This window comes from Bos mutus, chromosome 10, assembly GCF_027580195.1.
Source record: "Bos mutus isolate GX-2022 chromosome 10, NWIPB_WYAK_1.1, whole genome shotgun sequence".
NCBI classification, from domain to species: Eukaryota; Metazoa; Chordata; class Mammalia; order Artiodactyla; family Bovidae; genus Bos; species Bos mutus.
The window spans coordinates 46929764-46951955 of record NC_091626.1 but is presented as its reverse complement, the minus strand read 5'-3'; the positions used below and the strand labels follow the sequence as shown (position 1 = coordinate 46951955).

The 22192-nt window shown below is 39.8% G+C and overlaps 1 protein-coding gene across 2 annotated transcripts in view; it reads left to right on the top strand.

The window, feature by feature from the left end:
- Positions 1-22192, top strand: part of FBN1 (fibrillin 1) — a 265235-nt gene that overhangs the window by 134586 nt on the left and 108457 nt on the right. For both annotated transcript variants that reach the window (XM_070377862.1, XM_070377863.1), the window contains exons 10-16: positions 4962-5120; positions 9663-9842; positions 10446-10586; positions 12583-12702; positions 15982-16107; positions 17862-17984; positions 21092-21214. In XM_070377862.1, the coding sequence (XP_070233963.1) occupies positions 4962-5120; positions 9663-9842; positions 10446-10586; positions 12583-12702; positions 15982-16107; positions 17862-17984; positions 21092-21214 (972 nt within the window). The remainder of the gene's footprint in view (positions 1-4961; positions 5121-9662; positions 9843-10445; positions 10587-12582; positions 12703-15981; positions 16108-17861; positions 17985-21091; positions 21215-22192) is intronic.

The following is a 22192-nucleotide window of genomic DNA, read 5'->3' as shown; positions in this document are numbered from 1 at the left end:
GCAGGCCACGAATTTCAGACCAAAACAGAATTGCACCAAAATCCTAAATTCCTTTTTAGTTAGTCACACATAATAAAAGCTGAGGGCAGTCTCCCAGTTGACATTTGAATAAGATCAACTCATGAGGGAAACATATCTGGTTTTTTCTTAGAAACGATGGTCGTGGTGCCTGGATGGCCTAGTTTTCCAGAATCTATCCATAGATCTTGGAATTGCATAAAAGGATGGCAAGTACAGATCATGTAGCTCCTTTTTCTCCCCATACAATGAGCACATGACCTCCAGGGCATATGCTTAGCAGAAGTTCTTTCCTGGCCAGATAATAGGTAGACTTTTTTTGTTGTTGTTAACCTTCAAATAGCGCAAATGGCATTAAAAAGATTAGCTTTAATCATTTTAACACATTTACATATCAGGGAGTTTGCATTTTTAAAGTTCTTTCCTTTCTGCCTGATATATGCACACTAACTTTTTTTTACGAAAGGAGGGAACTAGGATTCCTGGGTCACCTCCTAGGTGTGAAGTATTTTATGGAAATTATGTGACTTAATGTTCAAAACAGTACTGTAGAAGGGGAAAAGCCAAGGTTTACAAAATTTAGATAAATAATTTGGTCTAGTTGTTTAAGCAGTTAATAAATGAAGGAGCTCATATTCCGACTTGGGCTGAGTTCACAGTCCAGACCCTGCCCACTGCTTCTGACCCCTCCCAAATGAACACCGGATGCAGTAAGCCTTTGCTTGCTATGCCCCTAGGCAAGCACCGTTTCTGCCTCCTTGGAACTACATGGTACCCAGAATTAGCAACTTACTGTATAGAATGATCCCAATGACATTTCTGCCTTCTCTACTGCTGATATTTCCTGCCTTGGTAAACCACAAAGACCCCTAAAATTATCCCCAGTGACAAGAAAATATGTATAGTCTCCAACTTATGAGCAAATCCAAGGTTTGTTGGCAAGTTGGTTGCTTGGAATTAGTAAATCTAACCAGTAGGAAAGCCCATGTATAGATCATGGAGTGTAGTATCTTCCTTAGACATCTCTTTGAACCATGGCGTGCTGCGTTTCATGGGGTCGCAAAGAGTCAGACACGACTGAGCGACTCATCTGATCTGATTCTACCTGTTACCTTCTGTTATCATGTTCAGCAACTCTCAGGTCTCACCAGTCCCAACTCTCCCTTTGTCCTGAAAGATACTGCAGTCTTATTGCATTTTGCTCTGTGATCTTCCTTTGGCACTTTATAGTACTTTTCGTAGGGTTGTCTTTTCATATTACTGTGTTCCGTCTCATCAATTCCTAGGAGTCTTAAGATGCTGTGTACCTAGCATGGGCCTCACAGCTCCTAGCTCCCGGTTGGCCACACTAGTGTTAATGATTGGTGAGGAGAAACCTGTTGACAGGCTAGGATGACCTGCAAACACACATTTAATCCATCATATATTTGTTTTGATGTAATGTTATTTCTGGGTTCGGAGAGTAAGGCCAGGTGATTCAGAAGTAGAGAAAAGAAGAAAGTTTCCTTCTCCTCTTCTGCCAAGTGTCTTGGCCAGGTCTACAGTTCCTCCAGCCTCCCTTTTCTCCAGGGGATCTTCCCAACTCCCAGCAATTGAACCCCAGTCTCCTGCATTGCAGGCAGATTCTTTGCCATCTGAGCCACCAGGGAAGTCAACCTCCCTTTACCTCCTCCAAATCTTACCACTCTTTCCCCTCAGTTCCAATTCCTATAAATCTTTAGATTACTTTAAAGCCACCCCATATCCTCTGGGCAAAGTGATCTAGCACCAGATCCTTTGGCACTGCCATCTGATGACAAAACTTCAGGCTGGTGTGTCCAACGGTTAGTTCCCTCTGAATGGTTTCTGCTTTTCACAAATCTTCCCATTGGTTTTCTTTACAGTTATAAGTTATGTGAATGTGTATTCTCTTAACAGAACCCCTCCTTCAAAATAAAAAGAAAGAAAAACTAGTAAAATGATTATTGTAGATGCAGGTACCATGTATAAATCAGGACCTGCCAGCAACCCAAATGTGGTTGGTAATTGTTCCAGCCTCAGCATTCACCATTTTGTTCAAAAGCCTCTGACCAACTGATTTATCATATAAGTCAGCCATCTGGGCAGTAAAATAATATCATAGATAATTTGCAAAATAATAGACATTAGCTCATTAGGAGTTTGCAGTTGGCAGCTGTAGGTCTCAGTTTTGCTCTGAAAGATAGCCCACACTGAAAATTGTATATACAAATTTTGGTCAAGTGTTTATACTGGGTTTTGACCACCAAATTCACTTGAAGCTGGGATATAAGCCAGTTTTTGAACATCTCTTCCCATTCTTAACAGTCTTTGGCTTTCATGCCCAAAATATTAATCCTGAAGTATATGATGTATTAGTGGCTTTAAGGCAATGCAAATTAGGAAGCAGGAAGTTCTGTTTCTCCCCCTTCTTCCTAGGGGAGATGCCACCCATATCTCCACAGAGCATTCTTTGTCTTCACTCCCCTCTCCATTCATTTACCCTGGATCAAACTTGTTCTGCCTCTTTGCTGAGACTGTTTGTCTGACCAAAGGTGCAGGAGCTGGGACCACAAAAAATTTCTGGAAAGCATACTCATACATGCTAGTGGTTTTAAGTACTTTTTAGAAATAATCTCATATCCTTTAAAGCTGACCCACACTTTTCTCTTAATGATTTGTCTAGGTTTGTTGTAGCCATCTTCACTTGACATTAATAATTTAAGTGTTTCAAAGTTAGCCTTGGTTTTTTCCTTGTCTTTCATTAATTTATTGCAACCTGTAAGATTTTAAGGCTTTGTGTTTTCAAGAGTGATGTCAGTCACTCAGTCGTGTCCGACTCATTGCGACCCCATGAATTACAGCACGCCAGGCCTCCCTGTCCATCACCAACTCCTGGAGTTCACTCAAACTCACGTCCATCGAGTCAGTGATGCCATCCAGCCATCTCATCCTCTGCCATCCCCTTCTCCTCCTGCCCCCAAGCCCTCCCAGCATCAGAGTCTTTTCCAATCAGTCAACTCTTCGCATGAGGTGGCCAAAGTACTGGAGTTTTAGCTTTAGCATCATTCCTTCCAAAGAAATCCCAGGGCTGATCTCCTTCAGAATGGACTGGTTGGATCTCCTTGCAGTCCAAGGGACTCCAACATCACAGTTCAAAAGCGCTCAGCCTTCTTCACAGTCCAACTCTCACATCCATACATGACCACTGGAAAAACTATAACCTTGACTAGACGGACCTTTGTTGGCAAAGTAATGTCTCTGCTTTTCAATATGCTATCAAGAATGATGTAGATGAAAGCAATTATGGGTCTGATCCTCTCTGGTCAAATGATGGTTGATGTGCAGACTTACAGGAAACATCGGGACAGGTTTTTTTACTATAAAAAAATTCTTCACCTTACAAAAGGATTTCCCAGTTGTATTCCTTCATATGACAAAATACTGGTTCAGTTCAGTTCAGTCGCTCAGTCGTGTCCGACTCTACATTTAAAATATTGGTTACATTTCAAAAGTTTATTTTATAGAACTGTACAGAGATACGTTTTACTTGGAGAGGTATACCCCTAACATATGACAGATCAAGGTGTTCTGCAGTTGGCTCCCTGCCTCTGCTACTCCATGGCATGACCTCAAAGGGTCGTGGAACAGTTAGGTTTTTCCTTTGTCATGGGCTCTTTTCTGGTAGCTCAGAGTAGTACGTCAGTGTGTCAGTGTTGTCACAACAGTCAGACATGATGTAACCCTGTAAAACTGATGTGTGTATATATATATTTATATACACACATCCTATATATATATATATATACAGCCTATATATATGTATGTATGTGTATATATATGTATATGTGTGTATATATATATATATACATATATATATATAGGCTTTCCTGGTGGCTCAGTGGTAAAGAATCTGCCTGCCAATTCAAGGAACATTGGTTTGATCCCTGATCCGGGATGATCACTCATGCTGCGGAGCAACTAAGCCTGTGTGCTGAGACTGTGCTCTAGAGCCCGTGAGCTGCCAGTACTGAAGCCTGTGTGCCTAGAGCCTGTGCTCCACAGTAAGAGAACAACTGCAATGAGAAGCGCACATACCACGACAAAGATTAACCCCCACTGTGCACAGCTAGAGAAAGCCCGGCACAGCAACGAAGACCCGGCACAGCCATAAATAAATCTTTTTTAAAAGTGATAGAAACATCTTCCTCTGTTGCTTTGAGAAGATACCTTTCTGCCAAAATAAACTTTTAATTCCTTTAAGAATTATTGTATCCTTTAGCACTAAGAACTTGCAACTGTGTACATTTTGAACTTGTATATCATTAGTGCCTTATCAAATCTGTTAGGGCCTCAGGACCAAAGGAGATCTTACCTAACAAGTGTTGGATCTGACTGCAAAGTGGCTCATTCCTTTTCAAAAAAACAATCTCACAAGTCTGACTGAAGTTTCAAGACAAGTTTCAGACTGAAAAATAAGATCTTTTAGAAATGTAGACTATCATGCAGACTTCATATTGTTTTAAAATAGATTTGTATCAACATTTGCCTAAAATGGCTCAAATTAAGTGGTTTGAAAGAAAGGACAACACAGCCTCCCTTCAGTATAGAGACATGATTCTGTCACCGCCAGGGATTTTCTTCATCTCTCTCTTCCGATGGTCCATATGGTTATAATCATTCGTCCCCACCTTGGGGATGGAATGCGGGACTTGGGCCAAGCGCCCCAGCCCTAGGGGCAGAAGGTGTGAGCCAGAGGAACAGAGGAACGGGAGCATTGTTCCCGTGCAGGGCGCACAGCTTCCCTTCCAGGGCACTGCTGCTTCCGTCAGTCTGTTCACCCCACCCCAGCCCCAGAGGGAAATGTGGAGCTGTGGGGGCAGGAGAGAGTCTTCCCTAAGTTTGATCTCAGTGACGCGTGTGTGGGGGTTTCTTTGTCTTCTCAGATGTCCGCCCAGGATACTGTTACACGGCTCTGGCAAATGGGCGCTGTTCTAACCAGCTGCCACAGTCCATCACCAAGATGCAGTGCTGCTGTGACGTCGGCCGGTGCTGGTCTCCCGGGGTCACGGTCGCCCCCGAGATGTGTCCCATCAGAGCAACTGGTAAGAGCCCTTCCGTTTATCCACAGAGCATCTCATCTCAACCCCTGCAAGCCCTAGTGATAACGTGCATGCTGCAGTTCTAGTGGAAACCGGGGTAAGTGAATAAGATTTCAGAAAATAAGAGAGAGGACCTTCAGAGAAATTTCCCCAGGTAGTGAACAGGGGAAACACAGAGGTCTGTACACATGACACTGTTCTCAGGTACTTAGAATCTTACTTAGCTTGCGAATATCCACTGGCTAGCAACCTGACCAGTCTGGAAGAACTGGCTCTTCCTTATCCTCATGTATTTCTTTCGGTTCTTGTGTAGTGCTCAAAAGCTCACTAGAATAAGAGTCAACTCATTCAGAGCCTTTCAGGTGAGTTATTGTGGATATAAATTTCTTCCTGCCCTAATATTTGACACTCCCCTCTTCTTCCTTGCCAAATAGTCCTATTGATTTTTTTGTTTGTTTGTTTTGCTTTGATTCCTCTTCCATGTCTTATTCATTTCCATGTAAAGCTCATTTTCTCTCATCTGGACTATTTGAGTAGCCTCCTACCTGGTCTCTGTGAAGTCCACAGCTGTCACAGAACATTTTCCAAAGCCTAACTCAACGGAAATTCAGTTTTAAAAAATTGTGTGTGGGGAAAATGTAGAGAAAGATATCCACAAAATTTTTCTCAGGGTAAACTCAGGCTTATCTAGTGGTCCAAGTCACTCCATTTCGTGAAAATAAAATTTTACTTTTTAGCCGAAAAGTCTCCAAATCTGATCCCAGTTCATCTTTTAATTCTTGTTCTTTGTAGTAGCTTTATTATATAATTCAGCTTTCCTTGAACCCAGCCTGTGCATTTCTCAACTCAAGCATCCTTTCTTCTTAAACTTCTCCTCAGTTCAGGTCCTTAGTGCCCACTCCTCACCCCTGCCACCTCTACCTATTATATGCCCTCTTGTTGGTTAAGCTCCCACTCAGATATGACCTAATCCACACACATCCCAAGATAGCCGCAGCGGGAAGTGCTGCCTTCTAGCTCAGTGCTCTAGGTTTGTACTGTTGCTATGAAACAGATACCATCTGCTCAGCTTTGGGCCCATCTGTGTTCCTATATTGCTTTTTTGCTAGCTGATAAATTTCACTGGGGGGTCTCAGTCATCATTACAGTGCCACATTCCTTCTGCTTTTTCAACACTTCACCAGTACTTGGCAAAAACTTACTGATGGGAGGCATTCGGGTAGTGTACAACTTATTAGGTGACATCTTTCCCACCAGTTGTAAGTAAAAACTGGGGTTATAGTTTCTTCTCAGTCTGGTTCCTGAAAGTGTGTTTCAATCAGGAAATTTTAGGAGAGAAAATCAATATGAGAATGGATGAATGCAGAGTTAATGAAATACTTCAGAGTGTGCTATTCACAGACTATGAATGCCCCAAGATCATGGATTATAGACCTGCTCACAGCTGTTATTTTTAAATTTCTGTTTATTATTGAGAATTATATATATGGATTAAAAAAGCAAGAAAGTCTTTTCAATGTATTTTAACATATAATAAGCTATGGATTGCCATATATTTTGACTGTCTACAGCCTAAAAATATAATGCTGCCTCCTTAGTTCATTAGGGGGACCATATAGTAGATCACTGTTTAGAAGACATGACTTTCCACTAAGACATACAGCATGGATATCAGGAGAATCGCTTTTTAAATATGTATGTTAACTTAGGAATCAGCAGCATTGATGTGAATTCTTTCCTGTCTCAATCAGGCCTTGAATAGTAGGAGGAGGACTAGAGTAGGCGTATGTGCCTGAAGACTTACTTTAGGCCACAGGGAGCAGAAGGCCTGGTACCCCTCTGTGACTTTCCAGGGAGCTGCTCTCTCAGGGGTACCACTGAAAGATGTACAACCCCAAGATAGGCTCAGAGTAGAGCAAATAGATAGGGCAAACTAGTTTTCAGGTAGATATGTGTGTTTGCTGTTTGTTTGTTCAGATGTTCCCTACCAATACCACAGAGCTCTAGGTTCTTAATTCATGAAGAATGATAACATAAGAAGGATTATTTCAGATTGGTCAGCTTTTCACTTAAAAAAAAAATCAGTTTCATCTCCAAGTTAAATACAGATAGAAAAGATGGACATCAGTTGAACAAAATTAGCCCCATGTTGCTGATTCTGAATGTAAAGGGGCTCAATGGAAAGTTCCTAAAGTAGGAAAAAGTACAGAACCCAGACTGATATACTATCGTGGAGAGGTTAAGATGAATTTAATGGCATGCTTGGGCTTCCCTGGTGCCTCAGTGGTAAAGAATCTGCCTGCGATGGTGGAGACCCAGGTTTAATCCCTGGATAGAGAAGATCCCCTGGAGAAGGGAATGGCAACCCGCTCCAGTATTCTTACCTGGAGAATTCCATTGGACAGAAGAACCTGGCAGGCTATAGTCCACGGGGTCACAAAGAGTCGGACATGACTGAGCGACTGACACACTCTAAAATAATATAACCAAATTAGCAGGAATGCTGATAAGCTATCCAACTTCTTTTATAGGAATCCTAAAAGATCCTTAAAAAAGAAGATTGATTGGTTCTTGGAAGCTAAGTACAATTGCAATTCAACTAAATCTATCATAGTTAATAAATTCCTCTTGTGTGCAATTTTCCAGGTAAGGCTGAGAGTAGGAATTAATTGTGAGTTAGGTATGATCCTTGGTTAAAATGCTGCACAGTCTTAGGTAGAAAGTTGTAAGAAAGCAGGTAGCCAGGAAATGATAGATATGGCACATCCAGGTAATAATTCTATAATAAAGATCACTGTGATTTGAAAACAGGGATTGTAGCATTCTGATTCAGGGAAGCATAAACAACATATAAATCCTTTCCAAATACAGTCAGGCATTACTGAATCTCTGTGGATTAAAATTCCAGATCAATAATGCAGTAGGAGAATTCTCTGAAAACATAAACTTAATCTGAGTTGGAAATGTCAGATATAATTGAAAAAGTTTCAGTAATGAATCAGAAAATAACAACAAAGTACATGGTAGCTAGGTATGTTTAGCCAACTGTTAATGGACAATACGTCCAATGAGGTTGAAATATGCATACATTTCAGTAAGACATATTACTGTGTCATTGAATAAGTCAGATTTTAGTCCACAAGGAAAGTAAAAATGCTAGCCTAATTTCTATTAATGGGTGAAGGTAGCGTGGAATGTATCTATGGGAGAACTCCTGTGTGACAGAGGTAATACAATCATCAACATCCTGGAAAGAGGGGAAAAAAGAAAATTTAAAAGTCATATAGTTTACTTTTTGAAGTGAACTATGACAAAATACGGCTATTTGTAGGAAACATGAAAATGGATAGTTAAGTAAATACCCTTCTCAAAACTTGAATCCTGCTTAAAAATACCAGTTTGGAAGTCTCCCTCCCTGCTCCCCCCACCCCCTGAAATGTGCCACAAGTCTAAACATGATTTATTCTAATAAAGGACTGGCATGGTGGAAAGAAGGAATGAGTCTGTATGTGCAGTCATAGGGGAGACAGTTGATCATCACCCTTGATGCTCCTTCTGCCCCGTGGGCTGTTTCTTCTCTGTCACTTTTTTGTCTATTACAAATAGGTATTCATCAGGGCTCTGTCTCCTTACTCCCTTCTCTTCACTTTCCACACCTTCCTCATGGGAGCTCACCCATCCCCATGACCACTGATAACCCCCAAACTTAGCAGCAGCCCTGACTTGTTCTCTAGGCTTCAAACTCTCTTATAAAACTGCTATATGACATCTCCATGTGGATGTCTGATATCTCAGAATTCATCTGTTCAGCTTTTGGCTTCTATTCACCAAACCTGCCCCCATCACAGTTTTTCCCATCTCAGCAGACGGCACCAACGTCAACCTTGTTTCTCAAGTGGAAAACTACAACTGACTCCTGATTTCCTGTTCTCCTCAGCTATGACTTTCCTATGATTTCCTATTCCCTTATTTACTGACATTTACTCCTTCCCTGAGCACAATCCATTGATCTTATCTCTAAATATGCTTCAAATGTGGTTACTTCTGTCCGGTTCCATCATTAGCTCCCCGGTCCAGCCATCCTTGTCTTGCCTTTGGTCTTCTGCAGCAGCCTTGTCTCTCTCTGGTACCTTCTCCAGATCCAATGAGAATGATCTTCTGAAAATGTTCATCTGATCATGCCTCATCCCCACTAAAGACCACCAGCAGCTTTCCAATGTACATCAAATAAATCACGTGTTCTTTAGAGCCCTGTGGGAGCCATGGGTGGGAAGACTGGGTGGAGATCATGGCATCTTACTCTTTTCTACCTCGAGGTCAGTTTTGACATAGGTAAAGACTTATGGTGGTAAGTTGCTGTGTGGTTGTGGTTGCTACTCTAGGTATTAGGATGAGAATGAAGTCTGTTGGCTTTTTGCCTTTTCTTCAGTTGACCTATATCATTTGTGGATCAGTTTTATTCAGAATTCCTTTAAACAGTAAGGGTGAGTCCCATGGGCCTGTGACATACGCTGTAGCTCAGCTATTGCATTGTGTTTTTTCCAGAGGATTTCAACAAGCTGTGCTCCGTCCCTATGGTAATTCCCGAGAGGCCAGGATACCCTCCTCCACCCCTTGGCCCCGTTCCTCCCGTTCAGCCTGTCCCTCCTGGCTTTCCTCCTGGGCCTCAAATCATGATCCCTCGACCACCAGTGGAATATCCGTATCCATCGCGGGAACCACCAAGTAAGAATTCAAAAAGTCATTCCGTCACTTTTCTTGCATTAATTAGGTTAATTTTGTTGTCATTGTTTATGCTGCTTAAGTCATTAAATGTAGAATTCTTAAATATTTCATTTACACAGTCTCATGTATAAAGTTCTCAACTGGCCTATTGCATAGAGGAAAATGGACAGTTTCATATTCTCCGGAAATTAGCATCCTTTTGTTATTGATATTGTGGGAGAGATTTGAATCTGATTCATAGAGGGGAGGTGTAAAATTACACTTTGGGTTACATATCATGCAAAGCAATTTTGCAAGTAGTTAAATATTAAGCTTTTCCCGCCAACTGGTGGCTTGAACATGAGGCAGGGGGGTGGAGGGAGAAGCGGGCAGAGGAGCAGGCCACTGCTGGGCTGTAGTACCTGGCTGCATGTGCCGGGATGCACAGGTACTCTCTGTAGGCAGGAATGGAAACACTCTCTGTTGGTACCAGATAAACTTTGCCCAGCGAGTGTCCTCCTTCCTTTAAGGTTCAGCATCTTCCCTGTTATTACGGAATTCGGTGCTGATGAAAGATGCTCTAATTTTAAACAATTTTAATGTGGTCTCATGCTGTTCTTTTAGGGGTGCTGCCAGTCAACGTCACTGATTACTGCCAGCTCTTTCGCTATCTCTGTCAAAATGGACGCTGCATCCCAACCCCCGGGAGCTACCGGTGTGAGTGCAACAAAGGATTCCAGCTGGACCTCCGTGGGGAGTGCATTGGTACGTGATGAACCACTGGGCTGGCACTAAGGGGCTGCTGCAGCTCTGCTCCGTGACTGGATAGGTTTTCTATGGCTGCTGTAACAGATTGCCTCAAACTTAGTGCCTTTAAATCAGCACAGATTTATTATCTTATGTTTCTATAGGTTAGAAGTCTGACATAGTTCTTACCGGGCTAAAATCAAGGTGTCAGCAGGGCTATGTTCCTTATGGAGGCTCTTGGAGAGAATCCAAGTCTCTGCCTGTTTCCTTGGCCCAAGGGCTGTTTCTTTATCTTCAAAGCCAGCAGTGTAGCTTCTTTAAATTTCTCTCTAACTCTCTGGTTCTCTCTTCTAATACTCTCCTTCACGTTTAAGTATCTTTGTGATTACACTGGACCCAGCTGTATTTTGGGCTTCCCTGGGGGCTTAGTTGGTAAAGAATCTGCCTGCAATGTGGGAGACCTGGGTTCGATTCCTGGGTTGGAAAGATCCCTGGAGAAGGGCATGGCAACCCACTCCAGTATTATTTGCTGGAGAATCCTTATGGACAGAGGAACCTGGTAGGCTATAGTCCATGGGGTCACAAAGAGTCGGACACAACTGAGTGACTAAGCATAGCCCAGCACAGCATAGCTGTGTATTTCAGGAGGAATGGATATTCTACCAACTAGTAGCTTAACTTAACTCCCCTTGCCATGTAGCGTATTGCACAGGTTCTGGGGATTAGGACATGAACATGTTTGTGGGGGCATTCTTATGCCTACTGTTGTTTCTTGTTGTTTAGTTGCTAAGACGAGTCCGACTCTTGCGACACCATGGACTGTAGCCCACCAGTCTCCTCTGTCCATGGGATTCCCCAGGCAAGAATACTGGAGTGGGTTGCCATTTCCTTCTTCAGCTGATCTTCCTGACTCACAGATCAAAGCCAATCTCCTGCATTGACCAGCAGATTCTTTACCACTGAGCCACCAGGAAAATCCTATGCCTACTATAGTGGCTTTTAACTTTCATTGTAAAACGAATTCAAGGCATTGCTGGTAACTCTAACTTAAGACATCGTATTGAAGCCTGACCATTAAAACAAAGCATTAACAATACCCCCAAATTATGAAACTTTGCATATGTTACTAATTTGAGTGAATAACTCGCCAACTATGTCTAGCTAGTCGTTAAAGACTGAAGCAAGGAATTTTAAGTTGTTGACAAGGCAATGAAGTTAGTGAAGGAAGGAAATCTAACGCAAGAATAAAATGTTTTCGAAAGCCCTTTTAAGTAGCCCACTAGGAGAGAATGCTTCAATCCTTAGAGGTCTTCCAGAGCTAGGTGGGAGAGGAAACATCTAGCTCAGGGTTGAGATCAGACCTGAATCTGCCACAAGAAGCTTGTGACTTCAGACAAGTGGGTTATCTTCCATAAGCCTTATCCTCCTCATCTTTACAGAGGAATAAAAGCCAGTTTATCTGTAAGTATACCGGTAGCTCTAAATGACTGTAAAACTAGTGAGAGCCTGTCTGGGGACAAGGTGGCCGTGGTGGCATCCTCAATGGTGGGCGAGATGTGTCCTTCAAACTGCGATAGCTCATGGTTTGTTGTAATACTCTTAAAGCAACTCAGAAAGGAATGCTTGGATATGGTTGGGCCTTCTTTTTATTGAAGTAATGAGTTTCAAGAGACACATGGAATCCTACCCAGGAGCCACTTCTGAAATGTTAGTCTGTTTGATTCCCTTAGACCAGACCCAGGGAAGAGAAAATGTTTATTAGCTTGGAGTGTTGGGTTGCTACTATTTGGCATTTTACTCTGAAGAATGACACAGGAAAATAATACACTTTAACTGCTCAACCCTACCAAGTCTTCAAGTGGCTGGTGACACCGTTACTGTAGTGGAAAGAAAAAGGAACCTTTCATTACGCTATTTATTTCTTGAAAGTGTTTTAACATATAAAGGAAACCAACAAAATGGTCTTAGAGTTATGGGCATCTAACTTATTACTAAAATATACTGTGCCTTGCAGATGTTGATGAATGTGAGAAGAACCCTTGTGCTGGTGGCGAGTGTATTAACACGCAGGGCTCTTACACCTGTCAGTGCCGACCTGGTTATCAGAGCACACTCACGCGGACAGAGTGCCGAGGTACGTTCAGTCTGAGCTTGGCATGAGGACGTGTATGCTAAGTAAGGAGTTTGCTTTGGAGGAATTCCATGGAGCTTAAATAACCCTTGCCTGGAGAGACTAAGATACTCCCATTGCCTTTTGCACTTAATTCCACATATTGTTTCTCCGAATTATGTTACATCATAATTTTATGTTACATCATAAAATCTGGCAAACATTCCAGTTTTTTTAAAAGATGCTTCTGTGCCTATGGGAATATCTTCTTTTTACCAACCTCTCCCACCCCCCCCCCTTTTTTTTTTTTTTGCCTTATCACTATTGTCTCTTAAATTTTAATCAGAAAGCTAGGGAATAGGGTTGTCCTTTGTTGACAGAAAAGCAGAGGAAACTTCCAGGTGAAATTTTCTGCAGTTAGTTGCTGAATGGAAAGGCCTGAAGGATAAGAAATGCCTGTAAGTTCTTGCTGCTGATTCATGTCGTCAGCAGTAGCATCGGCTAGGGGCAGGTTGGACATGCACTGACTAAAGCCCCACTTGAGACCTGCTGAATCCAAATCAGCATTTGAACACGATCTTCCAGGGATTCTTACACGTGTTAAAGTTGGAGAAGCCCTGCTGTAAAGTTTCCTCATAAAAATTCGCCTTCAGTTTTGTATAGTAGTTGACTTATTAATCCACCCAAAAGTCATCTTAGATGACTTTAATGTACTGAGTTTCTTTTTTATTTGTTTTAATGTTTTATTTTGTATTGTAGTACAACGAATTAACGATGTGAGTTTCAGGTGGACAGCGCAGGGACTCAGCCATACATATACATGTATCCATTCTTCCCCAAACTCCTCTCCCATCCAGGCTGCCACATAACATTGAGCAGAGTTCCCTGTGCTATACAGTAGGTCCTTGTTATCCATTTAAAATATAGCAATGTTATACTGAGTTTCTGAGATAGAAATAATTAAGATGTGCTTCCCACTTCAGGGGACTCAAATATCTATATCTCTATAAATTTGGTGCAGAATGATCTATTATCATTGATCAAGTAAAGGCAGATAAAGGCAAGAAAATTCTCTGTTGAAATTAAATACAGGGAAATATGAGGAAGTTTGTATTGCTTTAAAAATTTGTCAGCCATTAATGAGTTAATTTTATTTGCCTCTTTTAGCAAAAAGTTCTTTATATGAGTTGAAGACATACAAGTCTGGTTTTTTTTTTTTATTAGTGACTCTTTTCAAAATCTTTGAATTTGGTTCTGACTTAGAGATTTCTTGCCATCAGTGTATCTTAGTACACTACTTATAAATGGCAATTTTGAGCAGAAAAACCTGGAGTACAACATTTGAACCTGTTAATATTTCTATTAATAGTCTACTTACTGAATTACAAGTATAGTTTGAATTTTTAACTGAGCTTAGGTCCTTCTTTATGACTTTTGTTTAAAATAATCAGTGCATACACACAGTATATTAGGCATTTTTCAATAGTGGAAAATAAGCTGAAACCAGTGTTTCAGAAGACAGCACTGGTAAATAAGCAAATAGAAGACATTATTGAAAGCACTCTTCTAGGGCGGGAACCACTGAGTGTAGGTGCATGTTACTGTCATCAGTCTGAGACTTAATTTATTAGAGACTGAGGATGACCTAAAAGCCTCTAGTACTGTGTTCTTTAAGAGCTAGTGCTAAGTTTATCTCAAACACGAGAAGTTGATAACATGCTCACATTTGGAGATAGATGACAGTGGTCACAGAATGGTCAGAAAGGCTCAGCTGAGAAGGAGGACAGGAGGAACTGAACAGAAGGGGACAGTAGAAACATACAGAAACACAGACGAGACTTTGAATGGCAAGCTTTTCATTTATTTTTGTAAGGCAGCGGAGCCCCGATAGCATTTTCAAATTAGCGAGGAGAGAAAAAGCTGAACTCTTTATCCTGTTTATTTTATCCTTGGGCCTCCATAGATTACAGAATCCTTAAAAAAAAAAAAAAAAGTAGATTATAAAATCTTTAAAAAAAAAAGTCTGCTGAAGAATATGTGGCTTTTTACTATTTTTTTTTTAGAGTATGGAGCGAGTCAGATTTTAGTAAGGATTAAGAAATAAATGAGAGAGAAAACGATTGTAGGTTGTTGGCACAAAGATCAGACAGAAGGAAAGCCCAGACTGCCTCAGCTAGTCCAATGACTCGTGTGGAAACCACTGCTGGATCTGCCCAGAAAGAAAGTGCGTCTGAGGGTCAACCACAAGACACCGTGCAGACACAGGATAGACAGTCAGAATAACCAGTATGCCATGAGTGCACATTCTTGTCGCCCAGAGGACTTTTAGAGCACTTATACCCAGGGACACGTGGCCCCCACTCAGCGTGGAGAGGTCTGCTCCCATCCAGCTCTGCTCAGCGCCCTGGCCTCTGTCTCCTGGGGAATAAGCCCTGGCATAGGTTATGTGCTCGGTAGACAGGATGGTTTGTGTTCATCCCCTTTGATGTTCATCCAGGCATGTAGCCTGGAAACTGAGGGGAATAGATAATCCAGGGTACCTTGTTGTCCACTTTACGTTAATTATTAATCTTTAAATGCGAGATCAGATGCAGGTTGTTTGAATTATTGTCATTTTTAACACTTTTGTATCCTGCTCTGTTATTTAATTTGGCATAATTTTTAAACACAAAAGAAAAAAACGGGAAAATATCCCCGAAGTACCAATATTTTGTTTGGTAGACAGAATACTCATAAAGTTATAAAAGAGACTAGGAATTTATAAACAAAACTGTATTTGGACCAGAATTGCCATAAGGAAGATAGACATTTAAGAGCCAAATGATTGATAGTTTTCAGATGGAATTAAGTTTTTTAACTGTTTTTTTTTTTTAAATGGCATTTCTGTTTAATTATTCTGATATAGCTATCATCAGATTTGCCTTTTTGATCATGTCTTAAAAGACATCAGCCAAAGCTCACTGTAAATAATGATATATTCTGGCTCATTAAATTAGCTAGGAAATGATACAGAAGAACCTATTTTGTTTACAGAATTGAGATTTAGGGAGTCTTATTAGAAATTAGAGTTAAATTGAATGCTATTATGTCAGCATTTTTTCTTTTGTATGTCTTTCAAACTTTTATTAGTCATCCTAATTATATTTCATGTTGTTTAATTCTGAATTTATGTTAAAGGATGTTATTTAGTAACTGAAACCCAAGACTAAGATCATGAGTTTGGAGATGGTGAGAAGGAGCAGTAAAATAATTTTAAATCCCCTAAATAAAGCTATTTCTTTCTTTTTAACTCTTTCTTTTTAGACATTGATGAATGTTTACAGAATGGCCGTATCTGTAATAATGGACGTTGTATCAACACGGATGGCAGTTTCCATTGTGTGTGTAATGCAGGATTTCACGTCACACGAGATGGGAAGAACTGTGAAGGTAATACAATGTAATAATAATGTTATTTGGCTTTTTCCGGTGCAGTTTCAGTACCAAAAACCTTTAACAAGACAAGGTCAAATACTTAGTAAAAGGTATATATTCACCTGTGGTTATCTGGGAGGAAACCTAAGTTTTCAATAGTATTAATTCCTTTAATTCATTTTTGTGTGAGTCAAGTAACATTTTAAGTATAGGAGCCAAGCTTGCTTTTCAAAGATTCCTAATGATGAAACTTCTATAGCATAAATCATTATTTATGAATTTTAAACAGAATTTGTACATTAAAAAAAATAGAGCACACCTAATATCATGCATTCTTCAGTCACTTAAAAGTCTTTTGTTTAAAGTGTGTAGCAATGAAATATTACTAATGAGTATCTGAAAATGTAAAATTTGAGAGAAATATTGATGATTGAGAGTCAGCCTTCATATTGCCTGTTGAATTAATCACCTGACTTTGAGTTGGGCTTTTTCATTCTGTCTTTTCCTCTGCCTATTTTTTCTGAAATTGAGAATATGACAATTACTGATGAGTTTCTACTTCTTAGACCTTTAGCAAAAAATGAAGAATGCTCCTTATCATCTTTCCCAACGTCTTTGGGAAAGACCCCAAGAATCTATTCATACATTAAAAGAATTTCAAAATTGTTCTTAGAAACATTTTTGGCAGAATATTATCTCAGTGATTCAATTCAAAGACTTAATGCCAAAATTCTCAGTTGGGATAGAATCTTGTTTAAAAAAGAAAAAATCATAAATTACTTTGGTCTGACTAAAGCCTGTAAGTGAAAACACACTGTGTCTAGAAGAGCAAGTGCCTCCTAAGAGCTGCAATGTTAAATCAAACAGCATATTGATGAATTTCAAGAAATATCCCATGATCAAGGGATCCTAAGGGTTAGCTGTCATGGCTGTGCTCTATAATTGTCCTGCATTTTAAAAATCCTACCCCTATTAAAATGCAAACTACAAGCAGTTCTCTGGTTTCTCCTTTTCAAAGAATCAGGAAGTAGCCTAAATACATTTCAAATTTCATCATTCTTAATTTTGATTTTGTTTTTATTTTCAGTATATTAGAAGTTATATGAATCTCTAAATATATATACTGGGTTGGCCAAAGAGTTTGTTCAGGTTTTTCTGTAAGGTGAATTTTTTGGCCAACCCAGTATTTATATGAAAATTCATATTTATATAATTCTACATGAATGTAATATATATACATATGTGTATACATATATACATATATATTTCATAATCTGTATATGTTTGTGTATACATATATATGTATATATGCATTCTTTCTAAGTCGCTTCAGTCATGTCCAACTTTTTGCGACTTTATGGACTGTAGACCACCAGGCTTGTCTGTCCATGGGATTCTTCAGGCAAGAGTACTGGCATGGGTTGCCATGCTGTCCTCCAGGAGATCTTCCCAACCCAGGGACAGAACCCACATCTTTTGTGTCTTTACCACTAGCACCGCCCGGGAAGCCCATATGTGTATATGTATATCCACGTCCTATAGTTTAGGCCTATAGTTTGCAAACACAGGTCAAAAATTGAGAACTTAAATTCATATTTCATATGTCACTCTTCTCTTTGTATGCTATAATTTGGATGAAAATTAACCTTAGACAATAATAACAAGAAGTAGAGATATGTGAAGAAATAAAATTATATTGATCCAGATTGGCTTCCTTTGTAAGCTTACTTATCTGGTTGTTCAGACAATACATCTTCTCTATTTTTCAGATATGGATGAATGCAGCATAAGGAATATGTGCCTTAATGGAATGTGTATCAACGAAGATGGCAGTTTCAAATGTATTTGCAAACCTGGATTTCAGCTGGCATCAGATGGGCGTTATTGTAAAGGTTTGTGCTATGAAACTCTCAGTCATATTCTTCACCTGTTTTTTCTCCTCTCTACATTGCTTAAAGCTACCACATTTCCCTATTAATTCTCCCCATTTATAGTACCATTAGTTCTGGATTAGTAAACCTGTCTGGAACTTCTTCTTAAGTTAAGCCATCCAGAGAGCTACGGTTTATACTCAGAAGGCTGTTCTTATTTCAGAAAGAGTGTTTTGGTGTCTTCTCAAAAGAATCTCAGGCTCCATAGAAAATTAATGAGAAGCTGAACTTTCATTTGGACTACCAACAGCCGTGAGCATCTTATTGCATAAACCGAGTTCCATCACTTCCTTGTAGTTGAGGAATAATTGCAGTTGGCTTCTTGATGGCTGTCATTTGCCACCTCTTGTATCTTCACTGAACAAAATATTGTAGACAGTTACTACCATGATCTCTTAGTAATTGCCTCAAAATACCTTAAGAAACACAACTTATTTAAACTTTATCAAGTCACATTAAGCAAAAAGGGAAAATAAGATAAAACAGAAGAAATAAAGGAACCAGGAACCATTGTTTAGTTCTGTAACTTTTGGAATATCTTTTTGCTCCAGGTAGTGAAGGAAAATGAAAATTTTTATTTGTGCTGTTGAACATTGAGGTCCTGAGCAAAGTCATCAGAGATAAGTTTGTGCTTGGTGTCTCCTGCCTAATGTAGTTAAGGATGAGTAACTATTGCATGTGTGTCCAAGATCTGAGTTGGAACCAGACTCTCAAGGAACACCATACTCAAAACAGGTCCAGGAAATCTGCTAAAATACGGCATGCATTCAAAGCCTTCTGCTTGTAGCTTCAGATGTATAAGTGTAGAGTGTCAAGCGATTCAAGATTGAGAAGGCAGGAGCAAGTTGTATGGTGCTTCTCTGAGTGCCCCTGGTGGGCAGCTTTGGTAAAGATGTTATGGTAGAAAGCCTTGTGTTTACTAAGTCTTCTGCATGATGTGTATTTTCTCTAGGCTTGAAAGAGCTTCTAGCCCCTGGTTGTTTACCTACATTCTCTATGACCTTCACATCAGTGGCTCTTAATAGTGTGCAAATCTGCCTTCACAGCAAGAGAAACTTTTTTCTTTTTTAAAAAATTAGAAGTTTCTGTACTTTTGAGCTATGTGTCGGGAGGAGCTTATAGTCAGGAAGACAAGATTAACACATGGAAATATTAAGACAGCATACAACAAAGCACCAGATTGTTAGATTAAGTGCTGTACAAGTGAGAAAGAAAGGGGAAGGGAATGATTGCTGGAATATTTGGAGCTAGGCTTCCAAATAAAATAACACAAGGAAATGTGAAAGCCCCTTTGTGAACAGACCTTTTTTGAGAACACACACTCCTCTTACCTTGGAGCTTGCTAAGATTCCCTTTCGATGCCTACAGGCTGCCAGTGACCCAGGCCACAGCCTCTTCAGGGAGGCCAGTAGATGATGCTGATGTAACTGTTTCAGAGCACATTATGACCTCATAGGTGAAACTAGGTTTTGCAACTGTTTGCAATTAGTGAACTAGTGTCTTATTGATAAACGGATTGTTCCATTCATTTGAAAGTGCCTGGTGATTAAAAGTTCTGCTCTGACTTTACCATTCTAGCTTAAGAAACAGAGCTAGAAAGAGAAGGGAAGAATGCTTCCTATTCTTCCCTATGTCTTCTTTATTTTGATATATAGAGTAAATGGAATGCATGTACTGTAATAACAAAGGAAGAAAAAGGAAAGAAATTTCTTATATGCTGTTATTTCTTTTCCATAATTTTTCTCTTGATATCACTAAGTAAGATTTTCTCTGAGTGCTAAGGACTTGGTTCTGATTCCCCAAAGCTGTGACTGTTCAAAGCTGAATGAACAATGCTAATTTAATCTCTACAGTTGACTAATCTGATGACCAGCCTCCCTTGATCACTCTCTGAAGGTTGAGGCCGCTCACTCTGAGCAATGCTCTCTGGATCCCCATTCCATCTCTGTCCCCAGTAAAAAGACATTGTGTTACTTTTCAGGCTGTAGTCACCATGCTTTACTGTAGATCTCAATTTGAACAAAAAAGTGACCTGAATAACTGAACCAATTCGAGTTCATGTATTTAAATATAACTGCTGTTTTAAAATACAATCTGTACACGGAATCTTGGACCATCTGAATGTATTTTGTGCCAAATAACACAAGCTGAGTAAAACGCAGAGGTGTTTCAGTCTCAATTTGCCTTTTTAAGGTCAGAAGAAAGGAAATATTCACATATACTCGTTGTATATTATAAACGGAGTTGTTATAAAATGCCTTGTTTCTAAGTGTTATATGTTTTCCAAAACAGAATTTTGGTATCATTTCTACTTCCCCATATTGAGGGGGAAAATATCTGCTATTATTAATATGTGCCCAATAAAGTCTTTTACCAGACCTCCCTAATATACACATATGATACTGTAAAATATTTGTAATGTGTAAGAGAGATTTTTCTTTGCTGGGTTCCATTTGCTTACACTGCTGTTGTTGGCTTGGAACGGTCATCAAAATCATCTATATTCATTTTCTGTTCCTTTTTTATGGTGTTCCATCTAGGCTTTAGTTCTGTGTTTCCTTATGCCTTTCTAATTGTCCCAGAGATTTAAAGCGTGAGTTAAGGCATGAGTGATAACTGGAATGGACACCAGTCTGCGTGTTGGATGCCAAAAGGAGAAGCTTCCTGCCCAGGTCAAAGATGCAGTTTATTATCAAGCTAGATTTCTGACAGTCCTGGAAGAACTGCCATGTGAAACATTACACAAGACCCTTTGTCTTTTAGCTGTCACTTCCCTTCTTCTTCCAATTCTGTTTTTGCTTTATGATTCTTATTTTGGATTAAAAAAAAATCTCAGGAGAATGTTATTGAAATAGCTTTATATGGAAAAGAAAGAAACTCAGACAGTTTATCTCTCAGTTTTCGTTCCTCTTTCCTCCAAGGAAAATGAAATGCATCTCATTGAGCTTTTATTGTTGATGCTGCACATTATTGTAAACCTTCTCTATTTTCAAGTCTTAGACTTGTAAGCACATTATGGTTTTAGATGAAGTGACTTCATTTTTAATAAGTGCTTCTCCCCACCACAGATATTAATGAGTGTGAAACACCTGGGATCTGCATGAATGGGCGTTGCGTCAACACTGATGGCTCCTACCGATGTGAATGCTTTCCTGGACTGGCCGTGGGTCTGGACGGACGTGTGTGTGTTGGTAAGATCACGGCCATAACTAGATGTACTATAGAGATCCACCCTCTGTCAGTAAAATCAACCAATGGCAAATGTTCTCTACTGCAGCAGGTATGATACAGTTAATATCTGTGGGCAACAGACCAACGGGGTCAGTTTTTTTCCTTATAAAGTGAATATTAATTCAAGGGATAGAAAGATGAGCTGAGATAAATGAAAACCAAAGGACTCCACACCTCTCCTTCTTCCTTGTCCTAGTTGTCCTCAGTTTTCTCCAGCCCTCCTTTGCTGATAATGGTCTTTGGATTGACCTATATGTCCCTAATTATCTCACGATGAACATTTCATTTTCATCTAAGGAACTGAATGTCCAAAGAGAGGTAGAGAATTCCAAAGAGGATATAGATGATCCAGGAACTTATGTGATAGTAGTTTTTTGTGGCTTTATAAGACGTTTCTGATTTGTTAATAAATAGATACAAATTTTATCCAAATTATTCTTAAGAAAGGGAATTTTTCCCAATCCCCTTTGAACTGGGAAAAGATTGGTCATAGCTGGAAATCCCCTCCTGGTGGTAAAGATGACACTGCTTAGTTAGACCAATATCTAAGATTTATATAATTTTACAGATCAAACATCCTCCTTTGTGAAAGCACATCTAATTCAGATACTCAATAATTGTATGATTATGTTGGGGTGGGCTGTATTTCTAATAAAAATCTTGTTTATCATGTGGTGAAATTGAATGATCATCCCTCATTCATTCATCATTTATTAACTGCCTTCTCTGTACAAGCCTGGGGAAGAAAACGATGAGTGAGGTATAATCCTAGCCCTTAAGGATTTCACAGTGGCTAAACCATAATAGTCCCTAGAAAACTAGAAGCCTCTAGTAATTGGTTTCCAGTGCTTGGAAGCTGAAGAATTTGTTTTGTTTTCTATTGAGGCCTAATACCAGAGGCATTCTCTGTGAGTAAAAACAGTGACAGTGGCTAAATA